Source organism: Mesocricetus auratus, unplaced genomic scaffold (assembly GCF_017639785.1).
Source record: "Mesocricetus auratus isolate SY011 unplaced genomic scaffold, BCM_Maur_2.0 Super-Scaffold_100009, whole genome shotgun sequence".
In the NCBI taxonomy this organism is placed as follows: Eukaryota; Metazoa; Chordata; class Mammalia; order Rodentia; family Cricetidae; genus Mesocricetus; species Mesocricetus auratus.
This window is the reverse complement of record NW_024429193.1, coordinates 73,265,488-73,291,401: the sequence shown is the minus strand read 5'-3', so window position 1 is coordinate 73,291,401 and position 25,914 is coordinate 73,265,488. Positions and strand designations below refer to the sequence as shown.

General features: G+C 40.6%; 1 protein-coding gene across 3 annotated transcripts; it reads left to right on the top strand.

Annotated features, from left to right (window-relative positions):
* Positions 1 to 753: 753 nt before the first annotated feature.
* Positions 754 to 22,319, top strand: Ctso (cathepsin O). Of its 3 annotated transcripts, XM_005076154.4 has the most exons (8): positions 854 to 1,018; positions 10,385 to 10,490; positions 11,082 to 11,221; positions 13,409 to 13,576; positions 14,763 to 14,884; positions 19,198 to 19,361; positions 20,034 to 20,126; positions 21,020 to 22,319. In XM_005076154.4, the coding sequence occupies exons 1-8, from the start codon at positions 911 to 913 to the stop codon at positions 21,052 to 21,054; spliced, it is 936 nt and encodes a 311-aa protein (XP_005076211.1). In that variant the 5' UTR covers positions 854 to 910; the 3' UTR covers positions 21,055 to 22,319. The 3 variants fall into 3 exon arrangements, with proteins under 3 accessions (XP_040608540.1, XP_040608541.1, XP_005076211.1); XM_040752606.1 differs by lacking the exon at positions 10,385 to 10,490 and having other exon boundaries at positions 754 to 1,018; XM_040752607.1 differs by lacking the exons at positions 10,385 to 10,490; positions 20,034 to 20,126 and having other exon boundaries at positions 754 to 1,018.
* Positions 22,320 to 25,914: the final 3,595 nt, after the last annotated feature.

Sequence of the window (25,914 nt, the reverse complement as noted above, 5' to 3'; positions counted from 1 at the left end):
CAGTGATGTGGGATATTTGATCATAGATTTTGAAGTCACCCAGTCTCCTTAAAGGAGAACCCTGCTGCAGTCCACTAGAAACCCCTCAGTGTGACATCTGCAACCAGACTGGAATTATGACTGATTTGATCATGTTCCCTCTGTTCTTTCTGCACTCTGTCCACCAGCACTGCGGGAAAAGGAAGCAAGAATTTTTTTAATTACAGCAATCAATGAGAGCAGGTGGAAGAAAGTTCAGTGAATGGGTTATGAAATAAGTTCAGCAAGAGGAAACCAACATAATAAAACAAGAAAAAATAAAAGCTACCTTAACAGTGAAGTAATTAAAGAAGCACACAGAATGTGCCCGACATATAACGATGTGTTTAGAAGAGTTACTTTAATTAAGTTTCATCACAAACTTCAGAAGCGGGTGCAGTTGTCTGCAAGTACAGAAAGGCCACAATATTACAGACAAAGAAACTTGTGCAGAGAAATCTTTGTGCAGCAGTACAATTTTGTCATGTATTTCCAAGCATCCATAGAAGGAAAGTGCAGTATAAATTCGCACACATTACCGCACACATTACACGCCTACATAAAGCCTGTAGAATTCAATTTACACACGTTCTACAAACACATGCTCAATTTGAAATGACTGGAAGAAAAATAATGGGCTTAATCCCACAATAGTTCGCATCTTCACACCAATGTATGTATCATGCCTTGTCCTCTTTCACACTAGAAAACAGGTTAATCCCCAATCTCAGTAACAACACAGGGTTCAGGATGATCCTCCCAGCAAAACAGTCAAAACAGCAGGGACCCTGGCAGCTTCCTACTTCTGGGCTTGCGCCCAACTCGGGCGGTGGGTGGAGCCGAGGAACCGAAAGAGAAAGCGGGCTGTGCTTGGAGGACCTCGGGCGCCAGGATGAAGTCACGGTGGGCGACCCTCTTGTTGCTGTGCTGCTGCTGTCTGGGCCACGGGGTCGCCCGGACCTGGCCTCGGAGCCACCAGCGGGAGGCGGCCGCCTTGCGGGTACCAAGCTCCCTCCTCTACCTGTCCCCTGCTCCAGGGCTCCTAGGGAGGGACCCACGCTAAAGCTTTGATTCCCAAGGACAGAGATTTATGTGATGCGCCCCAAAGCACTAAAAAGAAAAAAAAAAGATGTGTCTAAAGCAAAGCTAATGGGAAACCGCACCCTCGGAATCCCAAAGCTGGCCATGTCTCCTTTTCCGCAGCAAACCTGTCGCTTAGAAACCTGCCTGCAGGGGGCGCTAGTTCCCTCCTCCAATAACTGGAAGTTCAAACTCCTGCAGCAGGCTCATTGATCCCCAGGCTGCTTGCTGTGCTGGGTTAATGATTTCCCTGTCCTGGGGACTCTGTACAGCCTTACTAAAAAAGTTCTTTGTGACTTGGTGGAGACTGATGTGGAACAAAAGGAAACATCCCCATGCCTTTAATTCGGGTTGTTCCAAAACAGTTCTCATAATAATCCTTCAATTTTACTCCAGCCTTAAAATTCAGAAACGGACCGATTAGCTGACCCTGGATCCATTTTTCCCAGTAACTAGGGAAACTGACTGGAATGCAGACTCATAGTTGGCCTCAGTTCCTATAGCTGATGCTAGCTGACACATTTTTTAAATCTGAAAAGATGCCATCACGATTTTTATTAGAAAAGAAAACTCCCTTGTCTAAATCAGGAGTCAATCTGAAGCTGCTCACTGGAGGTGCAGCTAGTGTTTCTCCAGTTAGCTTCCTGATGCTGTGTTCTGTAATTTCCGTGGAACTCCGCAGCTCTGGCCTCTTCTTCTTTGGCTTGGGAAGCTCCAGTAGTAGAAGTTCGTGTCTTCTTCCTCTCCAGCTACCCTTGTGTTTTGCTCAAACCAAAACGTGTGCTTTTATTCCTCCTATTTGTTGCTTTTGAGCTCATTTCTTGTTACCAAACCCAGAAGCACCGTCTATTTCTCACGGAAGACTTTGACCTGTGTGTTACTGAGTCCTGCCCTTGACGTCATCTCCAGACACTGGGGTGCAATAGTCAGTGTCATCGATGTTGACAATGTGTTCGTTGCCTAAATAGATTATTATTATTTTTAATCTTGAGTATTGGCAGCCAAACATGTAAGTATATAATTTCTTTTCTTGATGCTGAAACAAAAATGCCTGGAAGAGCAAATTAAAGAAAGAAGGGTCTACTTGGCTCACACTTCCAGGGGACAGTCCCTCAGGTTGGCTGTGCAGTGGTGTCTTGAGTGTGTAGCGACTTGACCACACTGCATCAACAGCCAGGAAGCCAAGAAGCATGGATGCTGTGGCCTGGTTCACATTCTCATTTGTATTCTATGCAGGACCCCAATACATGATGTAATGACTCCCAAGTTTAGGATAACCTTCCCTCCTCAGCTACCTTGATCTAGAAACATCCTCAGTAATATGCCCAGTGGTTTATTTCTGTGTTGATCCCAAATTCCAGTAAAGGAACCGTTGAGATTAGCAAGCACAGTCACTGATAAACATGATAAAATTGAATTTGTGTTTGAAATTGTAATTTTCCTGCCTACTCATACTTGACTCATAAGGCAGTTGTAAACATGGAACAGATGTCTGCAAACACTACTCTTTTAAAGAGAAATGCAACCAAGAATCTATATGGGAAAGGGGGAGGGCAGAGTTGAACAAAACATTCCACATCTTAGAATATTCTAAAAACTTTGAGATAAGAACACCAAGAAAAGGGTTCCAAGCAGTTCCTGCCAGGAGGAATTTGCTTGATAAGGTGGATGCCCAGTTTTCTGAGCATTTAGTCTTTATAGTTGCAAACTGTGGGCACTCCTGGATGATGCCAGCTGGAGAGTTGGGCACGGTGGGCTGTGTTTCTGTGGTGACCATGGGTACTAAGAAGGATTCTTCTGCCTTTATGGATTAAAATATATGGTAAGTAAAACATAGCATAAAAACCTAAAAAAGCTTTATTTTTACAAAATTGTTTCAATTATTGTATTAGTTGATTTGAGACTCTGGTTTCTTACAAGGCAAGCTGTGTATAGAATCTAGAAGTTTCCTTTGTTTTATAATAAAATAAAAAATTTTAAAGTATGCTATAAAGTAAAAATGAGTGATGAAGCTCTGTAAGTTCCATAGAACATTCTGTAAATGGAAGCTCTTGGCACGCCCACCAGACAAGACTCCTCTGTAGTTTGTTATGGGAGACCTCATAAGGTCCTTCAGAAGGAAGGGACAGCATCCTCCTACAGCATGGAGTTGGTTTTTACCTCTTGGCTGGGAACCTAGGTATGAGCATTATCTGGCCTGCACTTACCCTCTTTGCTTACGTTCATTTGAGTTTTCCTGTGGAAGGCACACCCGAGACTCAGCTTTTTAACACTGTGACAAAGGACCTGAGATGACCCACTTAAACAGAGGGATCTTTACTTTTGCTCAGTGTTTCATTCCATGCTTAGATGATTTTAGGTTTGAACCTGTAGCAGTCGAGAGCATGGAGCTTGTGCTGAGGAGACCTGTTCATCTCACTGCAGCTGGAAAACAACAGGGAAAACCCAGGTCTAATCCCCATCCAGTGTTAACCAAAGGCAGTCCGCATTCTTAGTTTATGAGGTGAGGGACTGTAGATGCCATGCTGGATCAAGCAAAAGCTCCCTTCAGAATGACAGTGACGGGCTGGAGAGATGGCTCAGCCGTTAAAGGCTAGGCTCACAACCAGAATGACAGTGACAAGCCAGTCAACATGTGACTGTATATAGAATTTGAGGAGCCTTTACCTCAACACTGTAATGGCTTATGCTGCATCTTAATTAAATTGTGTGTGCATCCCAACATATTTACATAGAGGTGGGTTATTATACCATTTTTAAATGAGTGATTATGATGAGTGAAGCACAGATACCTGGATTATCTCCCCCAAATACACCTCATACATGACTGCTTGAAAATTATCCTAAAGAAATGACTCTGAGGTTGTGTAATAGTGCTCCCCAGATATTGTCTGATGATATTTAACTTAAAGCACATGGTATCTAAATGGAAATATAACAAAAACTTTAAGAAAAATTTTGATCAGATTGTTTGTCCAATTGTCCAACATTTTGTGTCATTTATCATGTGTTAGGAACTGATGTAGGTTTCCTTAGTGAAAAATAATATATGGGGAGGACTCCAAGAAGTTATATTACAATGACCAATCTCACAATAATGTCAGCTGAGCATGGTAGTGCAGAACATTTAGAAAGTTTGAGATATACTCTGTCAGAAAACAAAAAGCTTGTTATGTATATGGGGACACTATAGTTCATTCCTAAAAAAAATATTATGAAGCCCTAATAATTACAAAATACATTCTCTCAGTTAATAGAACATATATAAACCATCCCCATTTTAATAAGGGATAACATAATTCTCAGCTGGGAATCCTGGATCTATGGTTTACAAATACCATGTCTCGAGAGAAATTCCCAGCAATGGTTCCATGTCGAGTGTAGTCTTTGTTCCTGCTTAAATTTGCTGGACTTGCTATAACCTAAGATGTTTCCACAGGTAACATTTTACATACATACATGGTACAGATTTGTTGCACACCTTGCTTTAGGATTTTCTAGTGAGGATTGATAGAAGCTTAACAAATAATGAGCTCAGAGTGCTGAAGGAAAAATGATGTTACAAAATGGGCAATGGCATGAGTTAATGTAGCCCTAGTTACTTGACAGGCTGAGGGAGGAGGGTCACGGGAGGCACCAAGTTCAAGGCCAGCCTTGGTGCATAATGAAAACCCGTCCCTGAATTTGAAATAAACAAATAAACAAAGATGAAGGGCATGTGCTGTGAGCATGAGCATCATCACAAAGGAATATCCTTGCTTATACTGGTGGGGACCAAAAGTAGATGTCCCCCAACCTGTGCCTTACAGGTTGATTGGCTGCTTCCGTGCATCATGCGCTGATTGTGTGACTTTTGGAGAATCATATACTTCTTTAAGCCTCAGTTGATTCCTCTGAGAAGACACATCGAAGTGAGCCAATGCTCCGTGCAGAACTAGGAGTTCAAAGAAAGAATTTAGGTTAGCCAGCCCTCCTACACCCTGAGCTGTGTGTTTAGTGGGCTTGGTAGCTGTGAACAATTTTCTTAGACAACAGAAAGCCCAACAAACTGGTCCTCAGGAATTGCTCCCTTTTCTAGATACTATTGAGCATATTAAAGGAGGAAAAAGGAAGGATATTTCATTTATTATTATTAACAACAAGCAAGAAAGTTTCCCTAACCATTCTTCTCTTGTGGTTCAACTGAGGACCTTCCTAACACCCCATGGGTTTCTAGTCTAGGGTATTTTTGAAAAGCACTGTGCCTATCAAGTATCATTAACAAAACAAGCTTCTGCCACTTTGTTTCCCATAGTTGGAAAGATTTGGCTAGTCAAGACACTTGAAATGGAATGAGAGGCTTTCTGATTTCTCAGGAAAAAAATGTTGGTTTCTGAAGAATTTTAAAACTTCAGCATAATCTCCATTTGACACCAGTTCAGGGCTCTTATCAGCAGAGTTGTCTGTTATCACTACCAGGGTCAGCTTCTGACGTTCAGTAAACATCACTTTCCTTTCTGACAAGGGCTTGGAAGCATTTCCAACAGTTTAGCTAGGCCGGCAGAACTTCACGTTAGAATATGGAAGGGATTGCATAGGAGTAACACACAATTACATTTTAGCTTTGACGTGTGATCCCCATAAGCTTATATACATGTTGAAACACACATATATAGACACATGAATGCTGGTGCATGCGTACCTATGACCATATACATGTCTACACATTTACCCACTCATGCATGCAGATGCAAGATTACCCGATTGAAAGGTGTAGAAGCTTGGATGTCAGAAGTCACTGAAAGGGTTAAAAGACAAGATTTTCCAGAGTAAGGATTTTAAGAAGCAGTGTTAATTACAGCAGTTTGAAGATGTGTAGTACCTGCCAATATCCAAAGGGCAAGTTTTCTCCTATTTTTATAATGGCTGGAAATTTCCCTCATATTCTTTAGCCTTAAATTATCTTCCACCAAGGAATCTGATGTCACACTGTACATCAATCAATGAAACACAGTTAAAAATAAAACAGAAAGTAGGTGTCAGTACTTATTTTGTCATTGCATCTGTTCAAAGACTTTTCTTACTTATGAGCTCTAATTTTTCTTTATAAGGTCTGTATGGTTTCCTCTTCACAGCTTCTCTGTTAAATGGGGTTGTGATTGACATCTAAGAGCAGGGGGCAGACCCACACTAGATCATGTGCTGTACGCTTGTAAGGCCTCAGATTCTATCCAATGCCAAGACCTCGTTAAAGGCTTAGATCAGCAGTTCTCAACCTACCAAATGCTTAGACCCCTTAATAAAATTTTTCATGCTGTGGTGACAACCAACTCTAAAATCATTTCATTGGCTACATCATAACTGTAATTTTGCCACAGTTATGAGTCATAATGGAAATATCTGTGAAAGGGTCTTCTGACTTGCAAAGGGCTTATGGCCCACAGTTTGAGAATCTCTGACTTTTCTTTTAGCATTGTGTGCTGTTTCAGAGGTGGTTACTGTATACCTGCACACCATCATCTCCTCTGGTGCTCTGTGGTAGAACGCGTGGACTGACCTTTGGTCTGCCGTCTGTTCTAAGACACAGATTTTGATGTGATACGACAAGACATACCTGGACTCAGAGTTGCTGAGTCTGTAGGAAATTTACTTCAACAGCCAAAATTGAGGGACACAATAAGAGTGTCTGGAAATAACAGATGATTCTAGAAGTGAAATAGAATTTTAAACAATGTGAGCTTTCTGGAAAGTAAACTAGGATTGAGTTCTAGTAAGGGAATAAGTCCTCTGAGATATGGGATCCTGTTGGCATTGTATTTTTTTAATTTAAATTAGAAACAAGCTTGCTTCACATGTCAATCCCAGTTCTCTCTCCCTCTCCTCCTCCCCTGCCCCCCAAACCCTCCAAACCCCCCACCCAATCCCTACTCCACTCCCCAGGGAGAGTGAGGGCCTCCATGGGGGATCTCCAAAGTCTGTCATATCATCCAGGGCAGGACCTAGACCCTCCTCTATGTGTCCAGGCTGAGAGAGCATCCCTACATGAGGAATGGGCTCCCAAAATTCATTTGTATGCCAGAGATAAATACTGATCTACTACCTGAGGCCCCGTAGAGTGCCAAGGCCTCCTCACTGACACCCAAATTCAGGGTGTCTGGGTAAGTCCCATGCTGGCCTCTCAGCCATAAGTCTTGGGTCAGTGAGCTACCCTCCTTGTTCAGGTCAGCTGCTTCAGTGAATTTCACCAGCCTGGTCTTGACCCCTTTGCTCATCACTCCTCCCTGTCTGCAACTGGGTTCCAGGAGCTCGGTTCAGTGTTAAACTGTGGGTGTCTGCCTCTGCTTCCATCAGTCACTGGATGAAGGCTCTAAGATGGCATATTTGAGTACAATATCAAATTGTTTGTCATAGCTAGTCTTCATTTGTAGTGTGCTGAGAAGTGCTTGGTACGTTTTAACCTCAGTAAGATGAAAGCATGATCTTTGAATAATGTTTTCTATAATCAAAATGTTCTGCTTTTATGGTGAAGATATAACTTGGGGATGTTTAACTAGACCTCATTCTGCTGGTCATTGAACTACACACAGTCCCAATAGTATCATATTTAATTAGTCTGTGTACTCTGGCAGTGAAATGAAATTTGTGAATGAAGACAGTGGGGAACAGAGAGGTTGAATATGTATCTTTAGACTGAATTTCAATGGTAAGATGTTTATTTCAGTTTATTTTAAAATCAAGTGTGTGTGTGTATGTTTATGTGCAAAGGGATGTAAGAGAATTATGAGTCTTCAGACACCGGTAGGGAGGAATTTTCAGTGTTACTAGCCTTTAAAGAAGGGGGGTGAAATTAGTTGTAGGGAGGGAGTGACACCGAACATTTTGTTCTTGGCAGGGCAGCAGCAATGACAAGTAGGCTGTCCCTGGCATGGCTGTGGAGAGCTATGAAAGGGCAGGAGTAACTGCAGGCCTGATAACAAGACTGATGTGTGGTGTTTTGCAAGTGGTGTCTGACTGAGCAAAGGGAAAGTTGACAGGACCCCTGAGGGAGCTGCTGCCGCTGTTGGTTCTGTGAGATCCATCTTAGGGGAGATCTGTCACTTGTCTCCTCTTCATTGACAGTTAGGTTTATGAGTATTTAAAACGGATCAGACTTACACTGTTTTCTTTCATTACTGTTACTATAACGACTTGTCAACTAGATAGACTTAGCTTTACAACCTTAACCATGCTATCATTCGAAGTAATACACAGCTTCTTAGGGAAAAAGCATGTCCTTTACTCCAGTATTCTGTTAAAATGATTCATTATGGTGATTTACTTTTCTGTGCTATTCAGTGTACCATTTTTTTATCTAGTCCACTTGATCATGATGTATTTTGTCTGTCTGAATCACTGTGGTGTTTCACTAAGGATTTTACATTTACGTTTAGGAGACTTACTCATGAGCAGTCAGTCCTGTTTTCCTGAGGTGTTCTTTTCTGGTTGAGAATCATGCTAACATGGTCTTGTTTAAGTTGAGACATACTCTTATTCTTTGCTTTTTATAAAATTATTATTATTGCTTTCTTAATTGTGTGGAATTCACTACTGAAGCCATGTGGAACTATAGTTTTCCTTCTGGGTCAATTTTCAATTACAATTTTAATGCCGAGAGTTGATAAAGAGGATTTAAGTTTTCTATTCCTTCCATGTTAAGTAATCTGTTTCTCCAGCTATTTTTCCATTTCATGCAAATTATAAAACTTATTATCAAAAAGTTGTCAAAATGATTAGAATGGCCTAAGCACTATAGTCATGATCTTTTCATTCCTGATATTTGTAATTTATGTCTCAGTGTCACCTTTTGCCCTCATCAAAGGTGCGTATCTGTGAGAGAATGGGGAGAGGGCCAGGATCAACTGTTAGACTGCAACGAAACACTAACTTTGAGTGACATAGGGAAACGGGAGGTTGTGAGATAAGTCCTGAACTTTTCTGCTCAGATCTAGGGATGTTCAGAGGTTTTTAGAAGTCACCAGGTGACTAATGTTTAAGAATTACTTCTCTATCAGGGGGTTCTTTGTGTCTTTCCTACAGAAACAACCTTAGTGCTTACTTATCAGCTGTTGGGCACCATGGTAACTGCAGTTTCCTGCTGTGGGTCCCTGACAGTTCAGCCACCAGCAGCTGAACTCCCACAGATGGAGGCCTGTCATGCTTGTTCCCATGGCTGCCACATGCTACAACCATCCCACATTCTCCTTTCCTGCCCTGTCTTCTCCTGTTTAAGAAAATGGTCAATCCATCTTATGACTGATTTCCTGTAAATTCATTCGCAGTTACCATCCCATGACTTATGTTGTCATTTATGTCATGCAAAAATACCTATAAATTTAGTTCTATTTTTGGATGTGTAAATGCAGATTATATTCTAAACCTTACTTCACCCAAAATAAGTACCTGAAGCTCAAAAGAAATTGTACAATTCTCTGGTTAGCAGTGCTTCTAGTCATGTTCAATAAAAAGGATGAAGAAATACTGGGATGTGTCTTGACTGTGCCCTTGCCAAAAACAAACTAATGAAACGTATTAAGAGGAAGTTTCACATGTGTCATTATTAAAGAGCAGATGGTTACTGAGGAGGTATTGTGTTCCAGGCATGTCTCCAAGTGCTGGTGATAAGTAAAAAGTCAGACTGATAAATGTGCACTGGTTTTGCTTGTTGGTTTATGAGTCATATACACAAATACTATATTGCATAAGTGAACATGGAGAACAATGGTCCTTCAAGTTTCCATGTAACCTCCAAGATTAGCCAGTGTTGAGGAATATAAGCATCTTCACAGAAAAGGCAAATGTACCATTGCTGAAATACAGAGTTATAATTATTTGATTTTCACTAAGATAGGAAAACTTGGTCTTCCGGGGTGACCCCAAGGACTGCATCCTTTCTCAAGCCTTTTGCTCCAGATGAAATAATCCTGGATCTAGCCTTAAGAGACTTGGACTTTTTCATTCATTTATCAACTTAGGCCTTTTCCAAGCTTCCTTACTCTGCACAGAGAAAAACAGATATGTGAAAGACATATTTCATATTCATAATTATTTAATTACAATGTGTCACCAGTGTCTAGTGCTTGTCAACACTTGAAAAAGACATGTGTGTAATACTCCCAGCATGTGAGGAGAAGGATTATAGATTCACAAGTCATACTTTGCCCAACCTGAAAATCAAGTTTGACTTTTGTACCCAAAATACCTCCAAGTTAGTTATACATTTATGTCTACTGAAAGAGTAGACATAAGAAATATGTTTTCATTCTTTCAGGAAAGTCTTAATAGACATCGCTACTTGAACTCTTTCTCTCATGATAACTCCACTGCCTTCTATGGACTAAATCAGTTTTCTTATCTATCTCCTGAAGAGTTCAAAGGTAAGGTCTGAGAGTACTATTTATTAATCTCCTGTTTCTAGCTTCTTTGTCTAGTAAAGAAATGATTCATTGAAAATCTTGTAAACTGTGTGATGGAAATGTCAGCTTTGAAGTTTGTACCATGTGCAAAGTATGAAGGAAGTGAATTTAGGACGACTGTCTGCTAACCATTGCTGAAGGACCAAATGCAACTAATGCACATCTATGCAGCACTTCCATGCAGCTGCAACCAGACGTTGTCTCCTCACACTGGTAGTTTTCTAGCACCAATTCTGCTCAGAATATTCATGGTTTTGTGAGTAGTAATAAAAGAAACGATGTTAATTATTCATATTTTTAATCCCTGGCCTAATTCTACCAAGCATGTCATGTTATATTACCTCCAGTCCTACTATAGAAATTTACATTTACAGTTTTCAGGAAAATGCATTTCATGTTACAGAAAGACACTGAGGAAAAATTCCAAGTGACTGGTTGGCTAGGTAGCTACTTTTTTTTTCTTGACAGTGTGCTAAAAAATGTAATAATTAAGGCTCCAGAGAAGCCCTTCATGTAATGAGTTCTCCATTGTTTCTTCTTCCTTTTCTTCAGCTCTGTATTTAGGGAGCAAACCTGCCTGGTCTCCCAGATACCCAGCAGCAGGACAGACACCCATCCCCAATGTGTCTTTGCCATTGAGATTTGACTGGAGGGACAAACATGTTGTAAATCAAGTGAGAAACCAGAAGATGGTAAGCCCTGCATCCATTCGCTCTTCATTGTCCCAGCATTAGAAGGCATCTCAAGGTCAAGTGTAATCAAACTTACCAAGGAACCCATGGGGTTTTCTAGGTAAAACTAGCACTTGTTATCTGACATGGAAGAGAAGGCTCTTGGAAGGATGAGCCATAGTTATGATGGTTATCCAGTCCTGGCTTTTACCCTGCTTGAGTGTGCTCACTCATCCCTGGCCATTGCACTCAGTACACTACCTGGGGAGTACATCCCAGTAACCATCCTAAGCAAACCAGGAATCCTGTGAACTAACAGGTGGAAAGTAAACACAATTACGGCCTGTGTTAAGTGATTCAAAAGTAAAACACGATAATAAAGTGAAATGAGATTGCCCACACAGTGTCTGGATTTTTAACCTTCACTTCATTTAATGAGCTCTATCAGAAATCCTGGTCTGCATGCTCACCCCCTATGAAGCCGAATACTATCCAACCTGTATCCTTTAAAGTCCAGACACTGTAGCTTCAAGGCTACATACACTTTATTACAGATCAGCACTGTCCCAAGTTTGACAGTAAGGAGAAAGTGGATACAGGAGAAATAGATTAGGTCACAGTGTGTAAAAGTTGTGTGAAGCATTTTACAAGCAAGTAGAAAACTCACAAATAAGGTGATACTATTTCTTTGCTTGTTGAAGAATTAGTAAATATTTAAGTACATCAATGGAATATAAAACAGTTCAGCATGAAAAAGACCCACAGTATTCTTCCCGAAGTTTGTGGATCATTGTGACATCATGGGTGGAGAGCTATCTCAAGGCAGAAGGAAAATGGTAGCACTATGTGGTGTGGGTGTGGCTTGTAATGTATACTTGCCCACCAGTTTGTATAAGATTAGAGTACCTTCTTCTTCTTCTTCTTCTTCTTCTTCTTCTTCTTCTTCTTCTTCTTCTTCTTCTTCTTCTTCTTCTTCTTCTTCTTCTTCTTCTTCTTCTTCTTCTCCTCCTCCTCCTCCTCCTCCTCCAATGTGTCCCATCATCACCACAAAGAAAGTCAAGTCTACAGCCACAAAATGTCATTTACAGGGTACCTGCATTAGAAACATTAGTAGGTTCTCCCCCCACGCTTAGCTCATGGACAGGAAGTAAAGTGGTTTGCATACTCAACTGTGCTAGTCCCATCTAATTAGAATGTTTTTTCCTAGTTCTCAAATTCGATGTTTCCGATTGTTTATTAAAATTTACTACCAAGCCACTTACTACCATGACATTCATGGTGATGGTAAGAAGCAGATGTTGCCTGGTGCGAGGTAAGGCCCTCAGGCACCATGTTTTGACACTGCTCTCGTCTGCCTTAACTTGACTAATGTATTGGCACTTCTCTTAAGAAATAAGATGTCAACTACATTTTCCATTCTCAAGTTCTCATGGTTGCAGAGTTCCTTCACCACAACTCCATGAAATCCCTGAGCAGAGCCATGAAAACGCCTTATTAAAAAAAAAAAAGAAGGGGCTGGAGAGATGGCTCAGAGGTCAAGAGCACTGACTGTTCTTCCAGGAGTCCTGAGTTCAATTCCCAGCAACCACATGATGGCTCACAACCACCTACAATTCAATTTCGTGCCCTATTCTGGCATTTAAGCAGAGCACTGTATATGTAATAAATAAGTAAATCTTTTTTTAAAAAAAGAAGAAGAAGTAGGTACTTTAAGACCACTTAAAACCACTGTGTTTCATAGAGCCTGAATTGCCCCATAAGGACACTCAAGACTTCAACATACTGGTTCTACAGTACATACTCTTATGATTAAGCCAAGTTTTAAATTCCCCTTTTCCCCCCTCTTTCTCTGTTTGCTGCCTTTCCTATGGATTGTGCAAACTTTTATGTGGCTCCTATTCCATTTCTTGGATCTCCTTTCCTTAGAAGCAGCTCATTTATACTTTTCTGAGAAACAGTGATTCATAAAGTGAAATTACTGACTAATTGTAAATCAACCAGTGCTTCTAAGTGTTTCCTTAGCCTCTCCTAATGCATTAGTTTGGCTAACTTACTTGGTAATAGTGACATTGCTGTTTTAGTTTTAATCAATAATTAGATGTCAATGCTCAAAAGAAAATTTTAATTTCATTTTGAAATTTTGAATGAATGCTTATTATATATGTAGACACTTTGTGTTAGTTTATACTACCCCTGTCTTCTTGGCAGTGTGGAGGATGCTGGGCGTTCAGTGTGGTGAGTGCAATAGAGTCGACTTGTGCGATCCAAGGGAAACCTCTGGACTACCTCAGCGTACAGCAGGTCATCGACTGCTCTTTTAATAATTATGGCTGCAGTGGTGGCTCTCCTCTCAGTGCCTTGAGCTGGCTAAACGAGGTAACCTTCTCAGCTTTCCGAATCTGATTTACTCATGTTCTGTGTACACAGAATCTAATCACTCTCCTATATTCATCAAGGTCCAATGATCAGAAATCAAAAGTAGACAACGTTTGATTAACTTAATCCGGGACAAAAGTGCACTGCAGGGAATCAAACCAGAGCCAGGTTTGATCAGACCAGAGCTCCACTGAGTTATGCCACAGACCCTGAAGGTACTAGAAGTAGTGTCTTCCAGACAAATTAGTCATCGATACATCAATGGGTAAAGATATCTTAAACACATTTTTAGAAAGATATTGTTAAGATTTCATCATTTTTCTTAGTAGGAAATTTTCATGTGGAAACTGATCACAAAACATCTCAGAAGGACTAGGGCATACAGTTACTGGTTCCCATAGATGTCCTGAGTGACAGTGTTAAGAGAAACACAACAGGTCAGCTGGATTTATAATCCTTTGTAGACAAAGAAATGAGCACTGAAAATTGGAATCTTGTCGCCAGAAAAAAACCTGGATGCTAAGCCCTTGACCTTCTACTTAAGGGCTTTACTACACCCTAGTTTCTACATTTTCTCCCCAAAACTCTTACATATCCAGCATCAGAGGAATGAAGTAAGAAAATGAGGTGTCCATTGTAAAAGTCACCGAGTAGTGTTGTCCAAACCCAAATGCCCTCTCATTATACATTCACTTTACAGGAAACTACTACACATGCCAGTGACTACTCTAGACACATTATAGATAACAATGATTGGGCTTCTGCTCTTTAAGTAAGCCCAGCTCATTCGCCTGTGCAGACAACCGTAAGACATGCATTACATCACAAGATGCTATACCAAGAACATTTGGCCACTGTCTGACCTTGGAGCTTTGATAGTTCAGTTTTAGGAGACTTGGAAGGAAAGTGTGTTGCCTAGCATGCCCACAGGAGGAGGAGGATGGAATTTATCTATGGTGGTTCTAGAATGGAAAGGAATAAGGGAAAAAATCAAAAGAAAAAGTTAAAGATTTGTGTGTTCTTGAATGCTTGGTACAAGTGCCTAGTGGTTTCAGTTAGAACTTTAAGAGCAAACTATGCCCATAGGCTGCTTGGGTGCAGCCTGACCTCTTTGACTGCACTGAAGTAAGCTCTACTTACCATTTAAAACAGTTGGGAGTGATTGCTTTGTGACTATTTCCTCTAGACACAAGTGAAGTTGGTAGAAGATTCAGAGTACCCGTTCAAAGCAGAAAATGGCCTGTGTCGCTACTTTCCCCAATCACAATCAGGAGTTTCAATCAAAGATTTTTCTGCATATGACTTCAGGTAAATGACTTGGTTTTTCTGTCTTTATTTTCTACACCATCTGTGCTGTTTTTGGAATTGATGACTTGATCGAAGGTACCCTTACCCTTACATACTCTTGGCTCAGCACTAACTTCCTACTAAAGAGTTCAACTGATGATCACAATGGGGATGTCACAGAAGTCTCCTAAAGAGAATCTGCACATTCCTTTCTGTATCATCACACTAAAAATAAGAAATTTAAATGAGTAACTTATAAGTCAGTTTAAAGCTATAACATATGTCTGCCACCACTCAGAAAATTCAGATGCTAAGACACCGGCGCTTGTTTCAATCTTAATATCTGAGTCTGTCCAAAGTCACATTGCACAGTTCACAGATTATGTAACAAGAAGCCTTTTGGATAGCTGTGTTCTGGCAGTTCTCAAGTAAGCAGCTATTGGAAAGCCCAGGCCTAACACATTAAAACTTGGAGCGAAGACTGTAGCACTGAAGATAAGTTCTGTAGCATGCATGCTTCATGAATGTCGTGGGGATGCAGGCCAAGTGAGTGCTGGCAAAAGGGAAGGAGTAGTGCTGGAAATTAAGAAATGGGGAACTTTGAATGAGTTCAAGTGTAAGCAATCATTAAAATCACGTAAAAATAGGTGGAGAATGGGAATGTGATAGACAGAAGAAGCAGCCTACTCCCGCTCCCACTGATCAATGCATTTGGGGTTTTTGTGCCATTATTGAAACATCACACAAAATAAAAGAGCTCAATTCTGATGCTTGATTTAGATGGCATCTACCCATGGGAAACAGGAAATCAGGGTAAAATTAGATCCTTGAGCAAAGCATAACCCTTTAAATCTAGGTATAAGTGCCCAGAGCACTAGAGATTGTCAGCCCAGCTCCTGTTTTGCAATAAGGGCCCTGGAAAAAAAACCCTAAAAAAAAAAAACTTTTCTTCCATAACTGGCTACACATGGTTCTGACTACAAGGACATTGGCCACTGTCTCCTTTGGGAGTGAGGGTAATAGTACACTTCCTGAAATAAGAAAACATGTCTTTTGTAAGTTGCCAGTTCCTGGAAAGTAAACCTGAAAAGGTATTCACAAAGGGACCAGACTGGTGCAAGTAATTAAATTGAATCAAGGGAATAACTATTTGCTAGGTAGGTACATGGGAAGTAAGTTGAAAGTATGGAGGAGACAGAGAATCATATCACTCTGCATGAATTGGAGAGAAAGTAGATTGGAGAAAGTGAGTACTCTAGTGCTAAGCAATGCTTACAGCCCAACAACTTCTGTATTTTTAAAGCATTTTCACAGTGAACTCAAACTGGCAGAATCAGGTCTAAGAAAGAGCATGAATGCATTCATTCATTCATTGATTCATTCATTCAGGTTACTACTGGCCAGTGTTTACTATTGGGATTGGGTAATAAGCAACATAGACAAACTCCTATCCTTGTGGACTGTCTTTCAATGATCAAGACAGGCGAATAGAACAAATAGGAACATGTGATATATTTGGTGTATGAATTTTTAAATTAAACAGTGGGAAGAGGGAGCTTCTAGGACTGTGGTTCTCAACCTGTGGGTCGTGACCCCTTTGGGGTCAAATGATACTTTCACAGGTGTCACATATCATATATTCTGAGTTGCAGATATTTACGATTCACAACTAATAATTTTTAAGCATTGGCAGATGGGACAGACTGAACTAGATATGAGACTACAATTTTAATTAAAATTGTGCTGGGTTGAATTTTAACAACAATAAATATTCATATATTATGAGAGCTTGAAAGATGACATTCAGCGGTTGGAGAAGAGCATGCCAATGAATGTGTCTGAAAATACTAACAGGAAAAAATATGATTGGTGCTCGCCACAACCTGAGGAGCTGTATTACAGGGTCGTAGCATTATGAAGGTTGGGAACCACTTCTTTAGGGGAGTATATAGTCCTAAAAAGGGCTGACGAAAGGAGCTTCATTGAGGAGTGACTTTTAAGATAATGTGCTCATGAAAACAGCATCATGAATGTTGCTCCAAACAGAGGAAGTCCTGAGACAGAGGGCCAGAGGTCAGTGCAGCATGCTTGCAGAGCAAGGAGGAGACCATGTGGTCCAGTGAGGAAAAGATCAAGGCCAGCATATGAAGACTCTCTCGGGGACTAGAGGAGTAGGGAGGTGAGAGTCAGGGCCCATTCTTCTCATGGGGGCCTGATATTACACACTTCTTCATGGAAGAGTCTAGGCTTTTAGGACTGAACAACTTGACTTAACAGAAGGAGGCAAGAAGGTCTAAGGCAAGAAGAGAGCTATAAGGAAACATCAGAGAAGTTGAGAGATGTAGGCAATGGCTACAAAAATCCCTGGCAGCTGGATTGGAAGGAGACAGCAGAGCAAAGCAATTTGGCTTCAGCCAGAATCTTGTCTGTGACTTGAGGCCAATGGCTGAGAAACTCTCGGTCAGAGGTGAGATAACACACTTCTGATCCCCATCAAAACTGATCTCCATAGCCTTATAAGAACCTTTGGTTGAGGGTGCCACTGAGGTACCATGATTCCTGGGTTTAATATAGATAGGTTCTGGATGCCTAACAAAGCACTGGAGTCTCATTCTGGAGAGTAGAGGTGTACCCTAAAGTGCTGAGGGCTGGAGATGGCGGGTCTTCCTTGGCATCTGCCTCGACTATCAGTGGGCCAGTCTCTAGTGTGTCTGTACCACTCCTTTCATCAGATGTGTATCTGAGACTCCAGGTCTGGGGGCTGTGGACTGGAAGGCCGATGAAGATGATGACTACCTCACTCTGAGTCCATTCATCTCCCTCTCTAGTTCTGAGATCACAAGCTCTAGCATTCTCAGAACATGTCACTCAGGGCCCAGTGATCTACCCAAACCTCCACAAAACTTGGTACGGAAACCGAAAAGAATTTCAAGACAAAAGGAACGTATTATGCACTACAACCTAGGCTGAGCTGAACTAGGTCTTGGGTAACTTAGAAGGCAAAGGAAGATTATAAGGCTTGAGTCAATGGTATGAGATTTATTATAGATTTAATATATATGATATATTACATAATTTGTGCTAGACACACTACAGAACATAAAGCCTATTCAGTTCCGTAACGTTATGGTTTTATAGAATATGGTAGATGGTACAATACAATATACATCATCTGGGTTTGAAGCCAGGATTGGAGAAATCCAAGACCTGTCTTTTGTCTCTGGCTATGATACCTGCTTAAAAATTTTATGTCTGACCCTAGGATCTAATAATTGCTGTACATCAATCATTAGAGCAGAAACTGAAAGTGTACAAATCAAATTTCAGGTTAATATTTTGAATGACTCCTTGTGTAAAATGAAGGCAGTTTCTGTTGTAGTCAATTCCACTGTTAGGCTTTCAGAGCGCCTTCCATCTGTGGACTAAGTGATCTCTTGCTGGAAATTGGCAGTAGCAGGTGCAGTAAGGAAGCATTTACTCTGAAAGGTGCTAATACTTAATAGTTTGCTGTAGCAATAAACTGCACATGCTATCTTTATGGCCTGAACCATCAAGTTCCATGATTTCAGGAACCTTCACCCGCAAGCTGGCCTTTTAAAAATGTAAATAGTGTTTTGTCACACACATTTAGGATAGATGGATGCTAAATGTTGCTATAAACAAAAGTAAATGTAACAACAGTTTGCTTTGCAGTCTTGCTAAGAAGCACCTAGTTATCCTGACATCTTGCTATTTCTTCTGATTTTCTTTTTGACATATCTTCCAGTGTTTTTCTGAGTGAACTTTGTTTTTATTTCCTGTATTCAACTTACTCTGATAAAAACAGATATGGTTGTCTGCCAGATATTCATCTCTTGGAGGTGATATGTATTTACAAGTACCAAAACATTACATAATAATTATTAAAATAAACCCCACAATCTATTAAGACGCTTACCAGATACAAAACTCTTTCTATATCTTCTTATAAGCCAGAGTCAGTCCTATGACAGAGTTCTGGCCAATGAGATCTGTCCACACAGGAGTATCACTTCCTGGAAATCTCAACAGAGACATAGAGCTTCTCCTTCCTGTTTTATACTTCTTTTGTTAAATGGCTGGAGGGCCAGAAAACTTGGACTATGAGAGGACCGTAGAAGTGCTTAGCAGGAGATATGGAAAGAGACTGGGATCCTAACAGCCTTAAGTCCCATAGAGCCCTGCCTGGGCTGTCAACTCTCTTTTAATATCTGTGCTTACATTGATTTAAAAGATCGGTTTTGTTTTGTTTTTGTTTTTGTTTTGCTTTTACCTTAAAAGTTAAATATTTACCTATGCCTGTCTTCCTTGCATAGTGGCCAAGAAGATGAAATGGCAAAAGCACTTCTGAGCTTCGGCCCTTTGGTAGTGATAGTTGATGCAGTGAGCTGGCAGGATTACCTAGGTGGTGTAATTCAGCACCACTGCTCGAGCGGAGAGGCGAACCATGCGGTTCTCATCACAGGGTTTGATAAAACCGGTAAGTCCGACTGCATCGAATCCCTCCCTGGATTGGAGCTCTGAACGAGGGCTCAGCTGCCCTGCTGTGTCTCAGAGCCATTTACCCATGGCTCTCTGGGCATAGGGCATATCCGTCAGGTTTTGATCATCTCCCTCTCTCTGCCCCCCATGTGGGAGGGTCTTGTGTTTTACTGGGCATTCAATCTTGTGACTTGCACATGCAAGGCCAATACTTTGGCACTGAACCACACCCCAATCTGTGAATGGTAATTTTACATTCATATGAAGTGAATACTTCATCAGCAGTATTCAGCGTAACTGTTGGCTATAGAGACATACCTGATAGTTTATCATATGTGTGTGTGTGTGTGTGTGTGTGTGTGTGTGTTGTGTGTTTATAATACTTCGTCTTCTAATTCCCTGGGAATGAGTTTGTCTTGTCATATCTAAGTATTAAACAAATTGAACTGAGACAGATTCTACTATGTAGAAGGAGCCAATAAGCACAATTCAAAGTTGCTAAGCTATCTAGATAAAATAAGTTTTAGAAAGTAAATATAAATTCTTGTTTTACATTTATATTTTTCTTGCAGCAAATACATTTATAGTATACCTCAATTTTAAATACAGAAATGTACATGTTCCTAATTGATATAAATTAATTAGGGTACTTAGCATCTTACCTTTGCAGGAAATACTCCATATTGGATTGTGCATAACTCCTGGGGAAACTCCTGGGGAATAGAAGGCTATGCACATGTGAAAATGGGAGATAATGTTTGTGGTAAGTCATGAACTTGTGTTGAATATTCTAGGCTAAATATGAAGGGCTTTTTGTATTTATCATCGAGGCAAACCTAAAATCTTCCAATGAGTTCATGGCCCTCTGCTGCTGACTCTCACAGTCTCTTAAAGTGGCTAGTATGTGCTCAAAATTAACTGTGTTCGAAGATCTGACCATGAATGTAGGGCCCGGGGAGCCCAATGGACACAATATAAAAGGTGGTTGATAACTGCCTGCTTTTCACATGGGCCTTTCCCAGCCTCCAAGGTACTTCCTGCCTCCTACATAATTTCACTGTCTGAGTCTGAAGAGGCCTTCCTGGTCACTGGGTGTCCCTGAGGTCCAAACTCTTCCTGAGCATGCTCCCTGAACATTGTATACCCAGTTCTGTCCACATTATTCCAATAAATAGTGGCAAAAGGCAGAAACTATTACATGACCCAAGGACATTTCCTGATTATTGGTCATTAAAATGAAATCCAGTTTTCAAATGGGCAGTAATAAAGCCTAACACACTTAGGGTTCATTAAAATTTAGTCAACTTCAAATCTGAGAGTTTTAAGTTTTTGAATATTTTAAAATAAATCCTATATGCTATTTTCCCCCTTAGGAAATACATGTCAGGGCAGTACAGATCTTATACATATTCATTTATTCAGCTAGCAAGTAATTTGGGTGTTGATTTTTTGAAACACAAGTCTTAAGTATCTCTTCTAGTGTTTGTCTTTAAACTTACCTTGCTTTTACTGACAGCTGAGCATAATCATTAAATTATTTTGTTAACGGATACTAACTCATCCTAAACCTAAATGAAAGTTAAGTTTTGCAAAGCAAACCATATAAAGAAAATTGATTACTACTAATACTTTTTTCTTTTATACTTTTTGCATTAGGCATTGCAGACTCTGTCTCTGCTGTCTTTGTGTGATCATGGGATGACGTCATCATGAGACAACTATAAAAACAAGCTCTTCATAGTAAGATCTAACATTACACTTAATTCTGAGCGTTATTCCCTGTCAAGTTTCAACAACTGCCTACAAGAGGTGCTAAGAGCAAGCTAGCATTTTGTAAACAATGGTAGGTCATCCCATTCTTGCAGATAGATGAACAACCAAAGTTCATAGGAATTACACGCACCACCTCCATCACATGGAACAGTGTGGAATTCTGAGTGCTTGGTGGGATTGGAAGTCATACCAGGCCCTCCATCTGGAAGCAGCTGGGACTTTTGCTGTCTTTGTGTCTTTCTGGCTGTTTATTGTAATGGAGTACCTTGCTCAGTCTGGATCGAAGAAGGGATCAGAATTTGTTTTTCTTTGTGATTTATAGTCACCAGCCATAGATGACCTCATCTGCTAGAACTCTCAACCCAAGGTGGTGTGTATCTTACAATTACAGCAACCTTCTGAGAGGATGTGCCATGCATATGGATTTGAAATATCAATTGCCTTACTTCAGCAAATGGACCTTACCCTATACATTAGAACAACTATGAACAAAGAAGAAATCTGAAAAATAAAAGTCCCTTCTTCAGAGAGACAACCCAACTGAATTTAATCTATGTGATAGGAAGTAACCTGTGCTACTTCCTGTGAGGAAGAATTTTTAGAGAGCATCACTGTCAAGGATCCAGTACATTTAGTTTCTTGCCTTCTTCTCTCTGCAGTAGGGAACAAAGTATTTTCCATATTTTCTACCTCTCTTGTTCTTTACTGTAGAATTTCCATGTGGTTCACTTTCCAGTCCAAAAGAACTCAGACCCATTATTGGGATTCCGTTTCAATCCCCCAACCTCTTACTTAAAAAATTCTCTGACTTCTGGTAGTCCCACTCACTTTGGTCTTTGTTCATATCCTTCACTGGAATACCAGAATCAAGAACAAAACTCCTTATTCTTCTTCCTGTTCCAGGGAGAGGCAATCTCAAAAGAAATTGCAGAGACTGGAGTATGAAAAAACAGCAGAAGACAGTTCTTAATATTTGAATAGAGTAGTCTAATTATTCAAGGCGTCCAGAAAGGAATTAAGTCCAGCTGTAGTTTCTGTTACTGACTCTCAATATGTTATCAGTGCTTTTTTGATACATGGTTTCAAATGCAAAAAAAGTTTTAAATTTTCAAGATTGTTACCCCCGCAAGTATTCTGGATTTTGATAACATTTATAATTAAAAAAACAATATATGACTTTGAATTACAAAGAATAAATGTGTGGTTTATAATTTATCATTATTTGTGAGTACTAACAGATAGTAATTAGTAGTGATATGCTTTACACTCACATTTTCTTGGATCCAAATCCATAGGTCCAGCGTGGTTTTCTCCTTAGACACTTTCAACCCCACCATGTCCGAGATTCCCCTCATCATCCTCCCAAAGCTGCCTTCACAGCCCAGTGGTCCTTTCCTCCTTATCATTTCATCCTGCCGGCAGCATTGCTACTGTGTAACCAATCAGTAAAGTCTAAGGAATTCTAGATACTCAATCAAGGAAACTCTGCCTTAGAACCCATTCCTTCCTCTGTCTACATCCTCCCCACCTCACAAACCCTTTCTGGGAGGTGCATGTTTTTATTGTCTCTCATCTCCACTATTTAGTTGTCTCTGGCCAACCTCAAATAACAAACTAAGACAGATTCTACGAAAATAGTGAGTTTATTGTTCTACAATGTATGCTGCTGGGAATGTACTTGCATATGCCGAAGAACTGAGGGAAGATGGGATTTTACAGGGAAGAAGAAGAAAGATTATTAAGCTGTTCTCTTCTGAAATAACTGCCTTCAACTACAGAGATCCACATCAAACTTGACTAAGTAGTCACCAGGCAGATGTCTTCACAAAACATTTATAGTTTTGTTTTAGTATGAAGTAATGATAACCTTTGGTGCAATATAGTTCAAATACTCCTTTATAACAGTTCTTATAGATCACACACACATATATAATATATATATATGTATATGTATACATATTTTCCCTTCTTATGACTTTACAGATTTTATTTTCTCATTAGAGCCTGATATAAGTAACACCCTTTGGTTCTGACAATATTTGTTAGTCATTAAACCCAGTCACCTTTAACCCAGTGGCTCCCACACTCTGATCTCCAGATCAGAATCCAGATGACTATTAAAAACATGCCATTATTATGCATCTACTATATTACCCAAGATTTATACCTCCAAAATGTTGTTATCATTTTACTCTCTGCAGTTTTAAACCATTAGGAATCCCCTGATGCCTGTAAGATAGCATGCAAAGTTTTACCAATGAGCTTCATGGAGAGGCATCTCCCTACCTTTACATCCTCTACAGATGAGTGATGACTTGTCTACTTTGGCTCATGGGTATTCCAGCCCTAGAAAGTCAGAAGCAGAGCAGGTGAATTCATTACTTAATACTTAGGAGTCATACTGAAAATCATCCACACATCCTGGCAGTGATTTCACAAGTTCCCCACTCCAAGTGTTAAATCAATAAACTTTACAGTGACCTTAAATGCCACTTATAGTTGCCATGAATGTGGCTCCCCAGCCCCCAGAGCAAAGGGTAATGGAGCCCAGTGGAGGACCCAGCAGTACAAAGTACTGTGAAGTTTACATTAAGAATTATTGAGTCTTTTTGACAGCATCTTCAACAAATGGTGCTGGCATAACTAGATGCTGGCATATAGAAGACTACAGATAGACCCATGTCTCTATTGCCGTGCACAAAACTTAAGTCCAAGTGGATCAAAGACCTCAACATCAATCCAGCCACACTGAACCTCTTATAAGAGAAAGTGGGAGGTGCCCTTGAACGAATTGGTACAGGAGACTGCTTCCTGAACATAACACCAGTAGCACAGACACTGAGATCAACAATTAATAAATGGGATCTCCTGAAACTGAGAAGCTTCTGTAAGGCAAAGGACACAGTCAGCAAGACAAAAAGGCAGCCCACAGAAAGGGAAAAGATATTCACCAACCTCACATCTGACAGAGAGCTCATCTCCAAAATTTACAATGAACTCAAGAAGCAAGTCTCCAAAACACCAAAGGATCCAATTGAAAAGTGGGGTACAGAACTAAATAGGGAATTCTCAATAGAGGAGTTTAAAATGGCTGAGAGACACTTGAGAAAGTGCTCAACATCCCTAACCATCTTGGAAATGCAAATCAAAACAACTCTGAGATACCATCTTACTCCTGTCAGAATGGCTAAAATGAAAAACACCAAGGACAATTTATGCTGGAGAGAGGGGAACACTCCTCCACTGCTGGTGGGAGTGGCAACTTGTACAGCCACTTTGGAAATCAGAATGGAGATTCCTCAGGAAAATGGGAATCAGTCTATCACAAGAACCAGCAATTCCACTCTTAGGCATATACCCAACAGATGCACATTCATACAACAAGGATGTCTGTTCCACTATGTTCTTAGCAGCATTTGTAATAGCCAGAACCTGTAAGCAACCTAGATGCTCATCATGGAGTACTACTCAGTGGAAAAAAGCAATGGAATCTTGAAATTTGCTGGCAAATGGATGGCACTAGAAGCAACCATCATGAATGAGGTAACCCGGTCACAAAAAGATAAAGATGGTATGTACTCACTCATATATGGATTTTAGGCCTGAAACAGGGGAGTGCCAGCCTACAATCCCCAGCCAGAAGGTCTGGGAAACAGGGAGGACCCTAAGAGAGATATGCACAGTAACCCAGAGAAGGGGAACAGGACAGAATCTTCTGGGGATTTTTGGGAGCACAGAGGAAGGGGAAAGGAAGCTGGGAGAAAGAGATGGGGTGAAGAGGATGCGATATGAGGGCATGGGGGAGCAGGAAAGTTGAGTAAGGGGGGGGAGAATAGAGGAGAGAAGAATGAGAGATACCATAATAGAAGGAGCCATTATCTGTTTGAAGATAGATCTGATACTAGTGAGATGTCCAGAGGCCTACAAGGATGACACCAACTGGCAATCTAACCAATAGTGGAGAGGCTACCTTAATTCCCTTCCCTAAAATGTGATTGAGGACTTCCTTGTGTGCCATCCTAGAGCCTTCATCCAGTGGCTGAAGGAAGCAGAGGCAGACACCCACAGCTAAACACTGCACTGAACCTCTGGAACCCAGTTGAAGAGAGGGAGGAGTGATGAGCAAAGGGGTTATAACTTGGCAAGTGAAACCCATAGATTCAGCTGACCTGAACAAGAGGGAGCTCATAGACCCTAAACTGATAGCTGAGAGGCCAGCATGGCACTGACCAGACCTCCTGAACATGGGTGTCAGTGAGGGGCCTCATCATCCTTTGGGGCCTCAGGCAATAAATCAGCATTTAGCCCTGTCATCCAGATGGACTTTGGAAGCTGATTCCATGTAGAGGGATGCTATGTCTGCCTGGACATATGGGGGAGAGCCTAGGCCCTGACCCAGATCATATGACAGACTTTTGAGATTCCCCAACAAGGGCCTCACCTTCCTTGGAGAGTGGACAGGGGAAAGGGGTAGGGGAGGGCTGAAGGGGGATGGGAAAGGAGGGGAAGGAAAGGGAGCTAGGATTGGCGTGTGAAGCAAACATCTTTCAAATTTAAATTAAATTTTAAAAGGAAATTAATTTTGTAATGTATTGTATAACAATGCTAGCTAGTAATTGTTTATGGACATCAGATATATACTTGACATGTACATATGATATGTACATTGTCATATATATATATGATATGTAAAGTGAACATAATCTTACCTTTCAATTTTACACAAAATATATGAAACATCAAAAAATGAATTATCGAGTCTTTTGAAAAAAATTTCT